At 30.0% G+C, this 16,355-nt stretch overlaps 1 protein-coding gene across 1 annotated transcript in view; it reads left to right on the top strand.

Annotated features, from left to right (window-relative positions):
- Positions 1-13,847, top strand: part of LOC118190740 (Kv channel-interacting protein 4-like) — a 445,497-nt gene extending 431,650 nt beyond the window's left edge. The window contains exons 5-7 of the mRNA XM_085807168.1: positions 1,380-1,592; positions 4,267-4,329; positions 6,418-13,847. Of these exons, the coding sequence (XP_085663294.1) occupies positions 1,380-1,592; positions 4,267-4,329; positions 6,418-6,465 (324 nt within the window). The 3' untranslated portion in view covers positions 6,466-13,847. The remainder of the gene's footprint in view (positions 1-1,379; positions 1,593-4,266; positions 4,330-6,417) is intronic.
- The last annotated feature ends 2,508 nt before the right edge of the window (positions 13,848-16,355 follow it).

The raw sequence follows: 16,355 nt of genomic DNA, 5'->3' as shown, positions 1-16,355 counted from the left end.
TTTACTTTTTTTTTTTTTTTTTTGCTTCGTATTTTTTCTTGAGGCCTATGTAAAATTGCCAACGTTTCTTTGAGACTTTCAGGATGTTCCAGAACGGTATTTTTAGCTTACAGTAAGGCAGTTGTTCCTGCGTTATCAGTATGGAGTGGGATGTGGATTTGTTTAAATTTCATTAGTTGCTTTAATAATGCTTTCTTTTTTTTCTTTCAGTTTCAGGTCAATATTTGTTCTTATTTCTCAGAGAAATACTCAATTTGAAAAGAATGAACCAAACTTAAGAGGCTAGTCTGAACGGTCACTGGTGGACTTAAGCAGTTAAGAGTCCTTTAATTATGATAAAATATATTATTTAGTACTGTGAATGTAGATTAATTGATTTGTTCCGCATAAATTCCTTTGAATAATACTTTGACTAATACATGCAAATAAATCATCATAAGGGATTTTCGTAGGAGTGTAGATGCAGTTATGCCGATTCTTTTTACTTTGGGTGGTTTTGTTTTCGATGATATAATGCTTTCTAAATCATCACTGCTTTGTGGCTTTTAGGAAATAAAACATAGCAGTCATATTTTTCAAGCAGAGAAATCGGATTATGGGAGAAATTGCTAGCTATCAAAGTTGTGAGGCAATTCGTAAAATAATTTACCATTCCAGGCTAAGAAAATGCCCCCTCACAGTGTACCTTCATAGTCATTTCTGTCATATTTAATTGACAGCAAACTTAATTCCCGTCCCTTTCGCCGGCTTTTGTGTCAAAACATTTATTTTTAAGCACAAATTGTTTTCAGTAGATCAGTAGCATGTCCACTTTCAAACATGGATAAAAGTGTTATGCAACTGTTTCTCGAGAATTCGCATAATCCACTTTTTTTCTATCAGCGAAATCCGTAAGGCAAAATAAATCTGCGTCTTTTAATTTTCATTCAAAATGAGGTATTTTAATCAAAAGCATTAACCATGAGAAATAAATTCGCGTGATATTTTACTGTTACCTTAGTACATATTAAAAATTATATCGCAATTTCAAAATGTTTTTCGATTAAAAAAATAAGGCAAGAGACTAAAATTTATCAAATTTCTAGATTTAGAAATTTCTAGACTCCCATTAAAGCACTAAGATAAAATATTGGTTCTTTCAAAAAGCTTAGATTTCAGTTGCACTTTCGTTTCTCATTTAACATTTCATATCAAAATAATATACTCTTCAAATTTAAAATCTTTATTATTCTTTACTAAAAAATATCACAAATAAAACGTAAAAAATCGTATCTTTTCTGAAATTGTTATTAAATGTGAACGTTTTCTTACTTTACCTGAATATTTTATTAGTCCTTTTCAGTATATTACTGACATTATGAAATTTGTTCCCAAAATAGCAGTTCCTCAGTATCCTCTCCCTGCTGTCAAGAGGTAGTGTCGTTGACAAGCTGAAGTGGGTCTTCGGTCTGTACGACATCAATGGCGATGGCTATATTACCAAACAAGAAATGCTGAACATAGTCAGTGCCATATATGACATGCTGGGCCATTACACAGATCCTGCTGTCACGGAACACTCCGCTAAGGAACACGTAGAGAAGATATTTCATGTAAGGCTCATGTATTCATGGATATTTTATGTAAATGAGCATATTTAGCCTGATGATTTTTAGCACATTTTTAGCGCTCGTAAATTAAAAAGATTGTAATTTTATTTTAAGCATGTTAAAGTAAATAGCGCAGTAAGCATGTAAAAGTAAATGAAATAAGTTCTTTTAAAATAATTTCTTTTGAAGTAAAACGAACTACTTCGAAAACATTGACACTGCCAGTGGTCAATAATAGTAATATTACTTATCTTCTAATCCATAACTTTTTCCATAAGTTCATAATTTCCATATCGAAATGAAATTAATAAAATAGTTTGCTAAATTTTCCTTGATTTAACTGAAATAATAAAATTTAACTGCTATAATGTTTTTATGAAAAAAAGAATATTGATTATGTGTATAATTTATAATTTGAAAGCTGTGTAAGAAAAAACTGAGTTTACTTGAAGTGAATCAGAATAATGCTTTAGAATCACGAGTACAGTATTTTTTGACAAAAATCTAATATGGTTTCTCATTAATTTATAGCTAAACCGTAGAATAAAAAAAAGGATAATAATAATCTAAGAAAATTAGTGTTATAATATTTATATTAGTGGAAATTCATTACTGTATAGATAAAAAGATGATACTTGAAGACAGACGTCGCCGAAGATTCAGCTCACTATTCTTATTTCTTGATGAAGCTATTCTCTAAATGCAGTATCTGATTCATATCATTATGGGTGCAATATGCACCCCGGAATGAAAGTTTAGTCCATCTTCAGACAATGGACGGTACAAAGAAGTGAGCTGCGAATGTTTGAAATAGCAAAAGCAAAGCGGAAAAAGGCTACTCATTTAGAAGAAGTGTGATTTAGAGTCAAAGTTTCGGTTCTAGAAGAAGTGATTGGGTATCATATACCTACAAGGCCTTTATTAATAATAGCCTAGCTCCCCTTAATTACTGATGAATCTTAATAAATCAGTCAGCTATAGCGAATATGCCCAAAAGATGGATATGTTTGCATTTGAAGAAAGTTGTGGGGGGTCTTCCAGCTACGGGTGAAACATAGAATTACAAATGAAATAGCAACAAAAGAAAAATAATTTCTATAAAAAGATAAAATTTATGATGTTAAAATGTTAGTGAAAATTAATGTGGCATTATTATGAAAATTAGTGTGGTATAAAGTTTTGAGATTTATTGACAGAAGATTTGATTTTGGATTTGTGATCTGAGATTTATTGATCAATTTTGAGATTTGTAATTATTTAAGATACGTAGTGGGGGTATACATTTTTTTAATTGCGATACTCTTTGAAAAAGTTTTGGAAATCCTTCCCTGAAGAATCAAAATTGTCATACTTACTTTCCAGACACAAGAATATTTTCCAGATTAGATTCAAATCATAATGGGACTCTAAAAATGTAGTGTACAAAACATATGTTCTACAGTACTTTAAAAATTATTATTTAACTCAAAAATTTATTACTTATAGTTTGCAATTATTTAACAATTATTTTATTTAAAATTTTATGTTATGTATTTTCAAATTATATTTCTCTTGTTTTGTTTTTTAATACTTTTTGTCTCAAAAGGCTTTTTTGTCACTAAGCCTTTCTCCCTTTAAAGGTGGAGAATATGTATGTAGATCCAAATTATAATTTAAATTAGCAGTAGCCCCTTAATTCTTGATTTTAGTTTGGGTATTTTCTAAATCTATTCTAAAAAGAGTACTTGTTTATAATAATTTTTCTATACTGTGTCATTGCAAAATTAATCCGTTTCATATCATCTTACGTAAGGTACAGCGGAGTTATATGTTATAGCCAATAATTTTTTCGAGGGCTAAAAGTTTGAGTCTCTATCTCACGATTCTTCTAAGTGAGTAACCATTTTTTCGCTTTGCCTTTGCTCTTCTTAACACACCCCGTTTATTTCTCTGTATCGTCTATTGTCTGAAACTAAGCTAAGCTTTGAGAATTGTGAGTGCATATTACACCCATAATGATGTGAATCAGATATTGCATCTAAAGAATTGCTTAATCAAGCTATAAAAATTACGTAGTGACGGCCACGGCTGTTTTCAAGTGTCGGCCATTATCTATGCAGCCTATAAGCTATTAAAATGCAATAAACCATAGCCAATGGATTACAGCTATTCCAAAAAAACTGGCCTTTAGTATTGTATAAAGCTATCAACGTTATTAATCATGAAGTATGGACATAAATGTTTTCTCAATTACATAATTGAAATATAAACATAACTATATAAAAATTCAAATTAGTCAAGTTAGGGTTTACTAAAATAATGAATAAAAATTTTATATTTCCCTACAATAATAATTAAAATAAACTTAGGTTTAGAGTCTTCAAGATTATCTTGTGTGAGAAGAAAGAGAAGGAACAGTTATACAGAGGTAAAACAGGCCAAAAGATTTCCAAGAAAGAATGTGTAATTAATTTATTTAAAAGAAGGGTGTACTTGATTCTTAACCTTTTGGAAATCTTCAACAAAAACATAAAGAAAACTTTATATAAATTTATTCCATTAATTTTATAAAGCAAATTTTTGTTTCTATTAGTTGTACTTTCATGTTCTTTATTAAAATCATGCAGTGCACTAAACGACAGTGCGTATGAAACTTAGGTTCTCCTCTATAATTCAATGTCTTCTCTCTCATCCACAGCAAATTGATTCTAACAAAGATGGCGTAGTGACTTTGGACGAATTCATGGAATGGTGTCAAAAAGTAAGCTTTTTGTTCTCACATTTCGGATATTTTTGCTGCAATTTCTCCTTGATAAAATTCAAATTGAAACCACAAAACACAATGGTATAAATATCGCAATTAAAATGTATTTTAAACCCAGTAAAATGTTACACAGAGAAGTGAAACGATTGGACCTCCAGCCATTACCCGTGGCTACTCTTTTGAGAGACTTTATTGATGTTTTCCACCTCAAAGCTGTCTATTTTCTTTATTGAAGACTAGTATGGAAAACTTCACAAAATCAGCAATATCAAGGCTTAACATCACGAATTAACTTTAATCCCTTTAAAACTAAAGAATGGAAAATTAAGTACATTAAACAAAGAATATTTTTATATTATTAGGTACATATTTTAACATTACCCGTACGAATGTATATTTTTATATTACTCCTTTAATATTTGAGAATTACCCTAAGCTTTGTATAGACAATAGGATTTTTTGAAGCAGGATTTGTGAAAAATGAGCAATGCCCTCGCCGGGACTTGAACCACGAACCTCTCGAATACGCACCGCGTGTGCTGACCATTACACCACGAAGGCATGCAAACAAGGGGGGCAATACCTGATAGCTTTACTAAAGTTTAAACAATATATTTTGTTTCCTGTATATGGCCAGTAGAGAACATTCTGTGCAGAAAGAATGGGAATGAAACGAAAGTTATTTTATCTCCAAAAGAAAACTACAACGCCGATTGATGTCATTTGTTTGTTATTTGCAAGTGCTTCTGTGCAATGTATTATTTAACAGTTTTTTCCCTCTTCTGCATGTAACATTTTCTAAATTAATAGAAGGACGTGTATAGCAATTAGCATGTGGTTGATTACTTTTTTTCGATGAACCACATAAATTGCCCAAAGCTCAGAATAAACAGTATTAAAGATAGAAATGAAAGAAAAACATGAACTTCCAGGTGAAAAATAAACGTAATTTTGATTGCTATTATATATGAAAAATTAATTTTAGTTAGTAATTAAATTAAGAACCTACAGTATTCTGTTATACATGCTATTGCGTTGCAACTCGTAGCAAGTGCAGGTGAAGCATACATGGCTCAAATTCCGACAACGGCACTACTGAATTTTCCTGATTCATGTTTCGAAAAAACATTATAGACTTTATAAACTTTAAAAGAAAGTTCCTTTATTTATTGAAGTCGTTTGAAACTTACATTTTGTTAAGTCAAAAATACTTTCTATGTTGTACACCTTCCTCACATATATCTAAACTCGTACACTTTTAAATTTTCTTCAGCTTTACGAAAACAAAGTAAAGTATGCTAAAAAAATAATTTCTTAACTATAAATTATACGATAAACACACGTGTAAATATTACATTAAAATCAAATGAAAATTTGAAATCAGAAAGTTTGACATTTATATATTTAACTTATTTTCCCTTGCATTTATAAAGAAATTTAATTTTATTATATATCTCATGTTGAATGAAACCAATTACCTCTTTAATACTACTACTACTACTACTACTACTAATAATAATAATAATAATAATAATAATAATAATAATAATAATAATAATAGTAATAATAGTAATAATAATAACAATAATAATAATAATAATAGTAATAATAGTAATAATAATAACAATAATAATAATAATAATAGTAATAATAGTAATAATAATAACAATAATAATAATAATAATAGTAATAATAATAATAATAATAATAATAATAATAATAAGGTCACATTCCATTCATCTCTTGTGATGCAAATGAATGTAAATAGTAGCAGATGAATGTTTGCTACATATTTTTAGTATGTTTGCTCTTTTCTCGCATTTTTAAGCAAAGATCTATATTCAAGTTTTGCGCTATTCGCAAAAACCTAGCAAACTGCATTTGGGTAGCGAAATATATTATTACTTGCTATATAAATAATGTGTACTGATTTCAGTTCTGGTTTCAAAATGAGTAGTAACAGCTATCTCCAAAATGTGAGTTTGATGTTCTTAATATGATTGCATAAATTATGAATTCGAACTTTAAGTCAGTAAATAATATTTAAATACTGTTAATTAAACTTTGCTTCTCTTTATCCTTTAGGATGAACTACGCACGAAAAGTCTCTTCATGCTTGACACTATTTTGTGACCCATCGCTGAAATTTGTGCATCCAACGATATTTAGAGCTCGTGACAGGATTTTTATCAGTCAAGTTTTCCATGAACATATTATGCCTGTCCTGTCTTTTTCAGTGTATTTCCTAACTAGACATGTTTAATCAACTGCAACACTAAGGAAGAGATTTCGATTCAGTTATTGAAACTAAATGGCAATTTTGATACAAGCCATTGGGAGAAAAATTTTCTGTAAACAGTTCATTATTTTTTAAATAGTAAGTTTGATTGTGAAAGCATATTTAAGTACATTTATTATGAGAATATGAAGCTATATTCCCCCTCAATGACTATTCTTGGCTGACTGAAAAACATTTTCTTAAAACTGTTTTTGAATGCTAATTTATTTAAATTTTCTTGCAAATATAAATAGAAAATAATTGCTTTTCTGGAAATTCTTAAAAATATGAATGTATCAAATTCTTTGACATGTTTACAGTGATTAAATGCTGTGAAAATATTTATTACTTTTTGAGGTAAAAGGTAAAAATAATTCTTATTTTACCTTTTACTGATAAATTTATCAAATGCTTCAAGGAAAGCTTCCTGTATATGATAAATAATGATTATATCTCTTCCAAAAACAAAACTGTGCCAACAAAATTTGTATCATGCTTTTCTTCGGTAATTTTCTCATTAGATCTGTTTAATTTCATGAAATCATTATAATTTTATAGGCAGATTTCTGATTCAAATTACACAACAGAATCATTTTACTATACCGCAATGTATAGATACGAATCAGAATCAATAGCAGCATGTTCAGTATTAGACACAAATTAGAATTAAACATTATTTACTTTTACGTAATATTATCTTGTACGGAATGAGAAGCAGATAATATTACTATGGTAAAGATTTGAATACTTGATTGATCTTACGCTTACGTTTCTTAAGTATTCAAGAGTATTAAAAGAAATTCTTTATCTCCAAAGTGTAATAAAAACCTCTCTGTCTTTAATGATATAGAGAAACATTATTTGTATTTATGCATATTCCTCTAGTAATTTGAATCATAAGAACTATCTAAATTCTTGTGAAAATGTAGTACTTTATAGTTGTAGTTTTCTTGAGTATGAAAGAGAACGAAGAGAAATGCGAGATAAAGTAATAGTTGTAATATGTAACAAAGAAAATAACAAAGACTCATTCATATCAAATACTGACAGATATCATTTACATATATACCAGTACATTACCTAGAATACTGTTAACTCATTCCGTACTGAGCCGCAATCGATGAAACGTGAATCATTCTCTTGTAAATTTAAGTGTAAATTTGTGTGGATTTGTTCCATGGAACGTGATTTCATAGCATAAGGTACAAAACCTATTACTACCTGAAATAGAGATCAAATTCAGATATATGCATTTATATGCAAAATACAACTGACATAGAAATAGATAACATAGAATTAGCTTTAAAAGTTTCTCCCTTGCGTACGATACATATGTATATGCACATACACATTTGTAAACTTTCTTTTTTATCCATAAACATATTTTTATTTGCATTCATGACATTAAATCATTGTTCTTTCAGTACTTTTGAGAGAACAGCAGAAAGTTATGTGTAGAAACTCTCGTTACAAACTTCAGATTCAAATTCTCCTGATAAAAGTAATATCTGAAAAATAGGACTTTTCAAATACCTTAAATTATGGTTAAACAATATTTCTCCTATGTTGACCTTTCCTTTTTGAATGGTAATTCTTGCAAAGATCACAGTTTTTCTTATTGCTGCAGTAGGTCCAAACTTTACATTAATTTTTTAACTTACTTTAACGAACTTAGATTCCCTGAATACTTTTAGCATTGTGCAAGATTAAACTGAAATGGCAACGTTTCTTCTTTCTCAACACACGCTCGATCGTTTTGTTAATTCATGTCAAAGCCAACAATTTTGGCTTGAGTGTTTCAAAGTTATGTTTGAACGTCAAAACAGACGTTTTGTTAATTCGAGTGAAAAAGTAACCATTTGTACTTGAAAATTTCAAATTCAGGTTCGAATGTCAAAACAATCGTTACGTTAATTCTAGTCAATCGACATTTTTTTTTTTTTTTTTTTTTTTTTTTTTTTTTTTTTTAAACGAAAATTGTTTGTACAAGATTAATCGATGACAGTCGATCATTCTTTAGAATATATATTGACTCACTCTACGAAATGATAGATACTCATTCTACTATTTTCATTCATTACACAGTCGTTGATTTTGTTAATTCTGTTCCTTATATATTGATCATTTACCCATAGTCTTTAGTCTTTCCCAGCGATATCTCCTGGAAAAAATTTTAAATGCACTCAATTTGCAATCACAGTCGATTTTCCTACAGAAGATGTTTTTGAAACCCTCTACAAATGCTTAGCACACCAGACTCCTTTTAATTTCCCTCTTAACAAGAACCGTAGATTTAATTAGTTTCAAAATTCATTCAATTTGAAATGAATAGTTTTCCTAAACTTTTATTTTAACACCACAGTTTCTAAGAGAGCTGGAAGCATAACTGGCACATTTTCATAAATGAAACAGCCCTGATAGCAAGTGAAATCAACTGAGGATCTGCTGTTTTTAAATAAATCAAAGTGAATGCCTCTTACCTTAAGACTAAAATGTAAATATAAAAAATATTCGAAATCCATGTTTAATAGTGTATCTGGCTCTACGTTTATAACTTCCTGAGTTTTATTTAAATGTTCGTTTGTTACATGAAAGAATTTTTCATATCAGTTATACAAACCAGCTTCACTTTGGTTTATTTATATCTGATAATACATAACACAAATGAAATATTAATTGCAAATATCCGCACATCTTTGGTGTTCACATCACTAGAAGGTTACTAGCATGACTGAAAGTCAAACTGTAGTTTTATACATGTATCACTAGATCTCAGCTACTAGATTCCTCTATTTTGCGAATGTTCTCTTCTTGTACCGACTGTCAGATAGATTTACTCAAGTGATAGCAATACAGAATTTAACATCTTTATATTATATCTAGATTTTTCAGCACACACTTGCCTTGAAGTAGGTTTAATATTTAATCGTGCAATGGAAATGTATAAACAACATGTGATTCTCGTAAATATCTCGTAGTTTAATATTAGATAGTATGTCATTCCCTTTTCCCTTTATTTTCTTTGTATAAACTTGTGATTTGCATTTCGGAAATGACAAACTCTTAAAAGGTAGCCGCTAGTAATGAGAACATTTCCCCACATTAATTGATTTCTTTTATGATAATTAATGCTTTATCATTTTCTGAAAGTTAAACCATTATAATACGAAAATAAAATAAAATGAGTAGCATTACTTCACGGCGATGTTTGGGAAACGTAGCTTTTGTATATCTTATTTGCTTAATCTGGCATGGAGGCCATCGTTAATGCTTTGACTTCTTATTCAGCAAGTTCTCATTTCTAAAAATGCATCTTTCAGTTTCACAAATCTCTTGTTAAGAAACAACTTTTAATCGCTGTTATTTTTTTTTTCTGACTAAGAGCTTTCTCTCCAAATGCTATGCAATAAAGGTAATGTAGTAGAATTGCAGCAAGGTTACAATTAGGACAGCGGTTAGTTCTTAAGCTAGGAGAATGTCTGACTTTTGCGAATTTCGCAATATCTGGGCATTAGTACCAAGACAATGGCTTAGTATTATTACGAATAATTAAAAGCCAACGAATCTTAAATTCGTGAGTGAGTTTTATTCAGCACTATTGTTGTTTTACGGACGGTGGAAACTTAGGTTTATAATGACACGTTCTTTAAGGCTAGAAAGTTCAAAGTGATGATGTATTTGTGTCATGTTTTATAATGTGGAAAAAGATACCCCCCAAAACCTAAACAGAGTTATTTTCATGCAATTATATTCAATTTTTGTGCTTACATATTTAATCCTGTTTCCAAGTATTCTCCATCAACATCATATATCTAATTCTCTCAAAGTTATTCCTTCCTGCCGGAAACATGGAAATAATTCTAGAACTCTGGACTCGAAATGTTATTCAAGGTACGCAAATATTTTTTTCTTACCTCATCTAAATCACTGAATTGCTTTTTTAGCTATTAAATGTTTCTTTCTATCCACTAAACTAATTGAGCTAATTGAACTAACTGCACTATTTGAAAGCTTTCTTTACCAGTGAATACAAAGAAAAGCTGCACTGAGCAAGATTTGGCGAGTAACGCAAGTAAGAGGCAAGCATCATTTTGTTCTCCCCCATGAATTAACGGACGAAGAGATTTTCTTCAGTAACCCTGAAAATGATCTTTTGGTGATCTTCCTGTTGGAACTTCTAAATATTTTCATAATTTATGCTTGTCATTGAATGTTCAAATCAAAACAGTCTTCATATAAAATTTCGACATTTTTGAACTGGAAAATCAGTCTTTATTTACTCAAAGCATAATCTTTAATGATTTACCGAAATATAACAATGGCTTCAGCTGACGTTTTTCTTAACAAGAAACAAAACTTCACACACTTTCTTTATTTTTGTAACCGTGCATCACAATAATCGCAATACACTGAGAGTGGAACGCACACGAATTATCACTGAAAAAAAAAAACAGCTGTACCTATTTGGTACTAGAGAAGTAGGCGGGAGAAATCTTCAGCTGATAAGGCCTAGAAGCACAATCCATAATTAAGAAATGCTTGAGTGTAGTATTACCATTCTTTTTATTTGCCGGCCGCTTTTATGAACGTAGCATGTTTGAAACTGGCAAGAGCAACATTTTAAAGCTGTAACTCACTTTCTTTTTTTTTTCGCAGTTACCAGGAAATGGCTAGTAACAAAGGATATTGTCATTTATTTTCGTTTCTTCTTAAGGGGTATAAATACGTATGCTAAATGAAATCCTCCTAGTACTGTAATTCCTCCAAATATTATTCAAGGGTAGACGGCGGAATTTATAGTCTATCGGGGCCAAACACTATAAGTTTCAAAATACGATCAAAAATGATTGTTGCTAAAATTCTGAAGTCTACTTTGAACAGAATGTATATATTAAAGCCCCTTAATGCAAAAATTGCGAGGAAAATCGCAAATAACACATCTGATTCAATCCATTTATAAAGAAACTTTTAAAAATAGTCGTTCTGTGCTTGCCTTTGTATAATGTTCTATGTTCCCACAATTTTCTTTTGATGTTTGGGAATGGAATGTCAAAGTGCACGATTTTGGGAGTAAAATTTATTCCATTGTTCATTCACAAAGACATTAATCAGATTAGGTAAAATACTACAATAGAAAACTATATGTATTCAATTAAAATTCAATTTTCAGTTTAAATCCATTTTCAGCTTACGATTAAAAATATTCGTTTGAAAGATATTTGATTCTGTAAAGATTCACACAATGAAATTGAACATCTTCTCAAAGCCATGCATGAAATCACAAAATCACGTATGATCTCACTAACAAAGTAATTCCCATTCTAAAACAGTATAACCTCTCGTATTAATTCATTGTGTTTTTAAGGAGTGAAATTCTTGAAACTGCTAAAAAACATCAAATAATAACACATTATATTGTCAATGCATGAGTATCATTTCGCTTATCATGTCGCAGCTGTTATACACAATCATGTACTACTATGTAATATGCAACTGAAGAAAATGTAACCGGCTTGAAGAAAATTTTAAATATTTATTATGACGCATTTATTTTGTAATGGTGTAATATTTTTTAAATGTTTCCATCACCTATTAGTACAAATTTAACAAAAATATTAATGCGGAATTGATCTGTGTGTTTTTCTTTGTTTTCAACTTGCTAGTAATATGCACATTTTTTCTCTTTTCCTCTAATAATAGTAAATGATGTGGATGGTATAGCGTAGCAAACACGTGTATTATTTAAATACATCAAGCAATATTAATCTCTTTTGATGTAAATAGGTTTCATAAATAACGTTTTTAATTAAATATCAAAATCTGACTAAGCCCCGAAACTGTAGACTTAAAGGTCTTATTTTTAAAAATTATTAAACATTTATACAGCATTTTATAATATGTTAACTATTCACATGAAACAGTTTCCTAAACGTTTAATAATAAAACGGAATATCAACCTAATATCAAATTATTACTTTTATGCAATAGTAATCCATAAACTCTACTTATTTTTTAATTACTTTGACGTAAATGTGACGAATTTGCATTAATATCCCTTTGTTTTTAAAACACTTTGACATCATCTCAGGGTATTGTTTGTTTTTCATTGTTTTGACTGAATAATTTAAAATTCTCAATGATTTTCAAATTCAAGGATATGAATAAGTGATTATAAGGAACTGTAGTCAAGTTACTCTAATGCGTAATTCTGTCAGCTACTTGAGCGTTTCGGAGCTTAGTAGATATTTAAACATATATCCTAAATTAGTAACAATATCTCGAGGCAGTAAACTAGAAACAAATGTGAAAATTTAAAATAGTATTAAACAAGTAGAATTTAGAAAGCTTTTCCAATTTTAAACCCACTTCCTAAATATTGAAATTATATTTGTGAAATCTGAAAGTAGTTGCAGACTAATACTCGATAGAATAATTATTTATAATTAATTAAAGACATGACATTAGTAATGTAAAATCAGGAAAAAATACAGATTAATGAAAAACGAAACATGCCCGTATGTGTGTGCATGTTTGTGATATGTTTCTTTACAGCAAGTGTTACATTATCTTTTGTCTCTCACAATCTAGTAAATTGTTAATAGATTAATAAGATAATAATGTAGTTATAAGTTGGAATTATTTTCCTGTGGTTAATATAAATTCATTCACTAACTGTGCAAACTCTGTCGCTACATAAAATAGTGATAAGTAAAATCCCTTGAAATGTAAGTATTTTACCAGTGAAGTTCTTCACCCAGCTGCTTAATAATAAGTGAAAAGTTTTGTTTTTAGTCAAAAATAAGTTATTTAAGACATCATATCTAGAATATATCAAATGAAATTTAATGTTTTCTTGAAAAAAAATAGAATGTAATTTTAAGTCAGTTTGGTATTATTTTAGTGAAATTGTATATGTATAAAACTTCATGTTTCATGATTGTAAAGAGCTTGTAACTTGCACTTCATTGCGTTAACATATGTGATTCACAGCTGTGAATGCACCCACAATGTACATGATGTTTCAATTAGTATAGTATGGTTATTGTATAAAAGTCTTCTTTACAGATTAGTATATTTTTGAGAAGAATTTCTCTAAGATGTGATATTCGAAAACTTCAAGAGTGTAAATAAATTTCAAATTGTTTGGAAAAAGTGTGTGATATAGAAATTAGAAATATTATAAATTACTGCATGTTTCATTGATGGATTAAAAAATGGATAAATTATTTGAAGTTCAGCTGTTGACTGTTGCTTCTTCCCTTTAAAATCACTCTTTCATTTAATAACGAGGGTTTATACAAGTAAAATATGCAATAAGATATAATAATAATATTCAGTACAATAAGATACAAAAATATAATACAATAAGAAGATAATTATATTATTGAGAAAATACAATATAAGAATATAATACAATAAGATAATAATTATCATTAGTTATAAGCAACTGCTTTAAATAACATATGCTTGTTAATCTGCAAATAACCATTACATCCTTAACTTAACATGAGCAAATTCCCACTGTGACAGCATAAAATAAAACATGATTTAAAGAAGAAAGATAATGTTCTTTAATATCCGTTTAGCTTTCGAAGAAAAGGGGATTAACAATGCCTTGATATTTAATCACCAAAAAATAATTTTCTAAGGAAAAATATTTGTATATTTTAATATTTTTCCTATAGGAAATAGTTTAAGAAAACTTTATTAACAATGATATTTTTATTAAAGGAACTATCTGCCTAAGAAAATTTATTAAGTATATCCTGATAATGTTCATCCAGGAAAGGTTTTTCAAAAGAAATAAAGAATGCCTGTTACTTGTTGCTCGGGGAAAATAAAATGAAATATGCGAGCATACGACTTTTGATAATTGATCAAAAATTGCCTTCCATACTCCATATTCTTATCTCAAAAACACCTTCCCTTCTTCGGATAAATTAAATTTAAGAAACTATATGAACTCTTTTATTAAAACAGAACTTGGCAATTCTGTTCATATGAACATTGAAGAAATCTACTAGTTATTATCCCATAATTATGTTTCCTAAAAGTTTAGATATATCACTTTATTTCCTTGCTAAGTATAGAAATCGCGAACTCAGCCCTTATATGTTCATCGTTGTCCGTGCAAAAGGCTGATCTTCAGGCAATAGTTATTAATGACACTATAAAGAGTATCAGTATAAAAAAAATAATTTTCTGATTTTTACAGCTCCAAATTTTTATCTACAAATCGTAACAAAGGCAATTGTAACAATAGACGGGAACGTTTTCAGTAAAGTTCTGAACATCATGCTTAGATATTCCATGTAGCAAAAAAATTCTTAACATTGATCTAAGCTAGAACTTTCGTTTTGCACACAAGTGTATATATTCCATGGATAAATCCTAAGACATTTATCCTGAAACAATTTTATGTGTCCCCATTTCAAAGCATACTGTTTGTCAAAATATTCTTTCTGATTAGGATTTTCAAACAATGTCCAATGATTAATTACTTATGATAATTACCTGCAGCTGAACACAAAACTGGACTTCTGCACATAACCTCATGAAACACGGAAATTAGGCGACAGGCAAAGGGCTGCGCTACGGATGCATGCTGGAATTCGGGAGTGCATTACTGTTTAAAGCCATGCTCAAAGAAACCAAGATGCATGGGACCGTGTATTGTTAAATGACGAGTATAGATACAGCATGAACTCTGAATTTAGACATAATTTGATCCTGAGGGAGTGAGGAATTCGCAAAGTGTCTTTCCTTGTCCATGAAATGTTCTGTTTCCACAGATGCGCGGCTGTGCCAAAGGCATCTATTATCGGAATACGTGGGAATAGAAGCTACTAGAATGATTGGCCAATTTCCTTATCAGACTTGAAATCCACTGAAAAAGTGCAAAAGATTTTTAAGTAGCCGAAATGCACCATGGCAAATGCCTGTCCCCAAATATTCCAAGATCTGAAAACTACGTTTCAGAACAGTGGCTCAAAATTCTACGATTTATAAAATCAAGATCTAAGACTGCCTTTCTGTCAGAGGTAATCATTACAACATATAAAAAATTGTCACCCAAACGGGATAGTGGTTAGAGAGTCTGACTACCGTATCGAAGAACGCGGTTCGAAGGCCGAAGAAGTCATGGATATTTGTAAATGTATAGTGTCTTTGCGGCATGGGGACACTATAAATATACGACAAGCCGAAATTCCTCTCTTCTGGGTTTTTGGAAAGGTAAGAAGGGTGTGCGGACTCACCCCTCCGGGCTGCTCTTCCTCAAAACTGGGGTGGATCAGGACAAAATCGTATTGTCACGTATATGGTGCCCAAGGCTCTTGCCAACGACAAGCGTATTTTTTTACTCCTTTCCGCGATGAATTTAGTGAGCTTTTTCTGATGTCAGACAAGCAAGATCCGTCACAACAACAACAAAAGATTTATTGGAAAAAGGGGAGATCATTTTAAAATTTCTATAAATATGACTTTTAATTTAATATTGTGAGATTAGTCAGCAGTCAAATATGGTTAATAAGTAACAGATAAGTTTTATTGCTATTAATATTCTTTAGTTTTGAAGAGCATTGCGAAGACTCTACCTGTGAGATGTTTACAAGGGCATTGTTAGAATGCAGTTTTGAAGATCTCACTCAATTCTACCTAGTACAAGGAAGTGTATTTCTGTACACTTCTAGAAAAATGACATTTTCTGCAAGATATGTGGAAATAATAATTCAACCGAATTAGA

This window comes from Stegodyphus dumicola, chromosome X1 (assembly GCF_044657685.1).
Source record: "Stegodyphus dumicola isolate Sdum_Otavi_A_Nest chromosome X1, ASM4465768v1".
Lineage (NCBI taxonomy): Eukaryota > Metazoa > Arthropoda > Arachnida > Araneae > Eresidae > Stegodyphus > Stegodyphus dumicola.
This window is presented reverse-complemented; position numbering and strand designations above follow the sequence as displayed.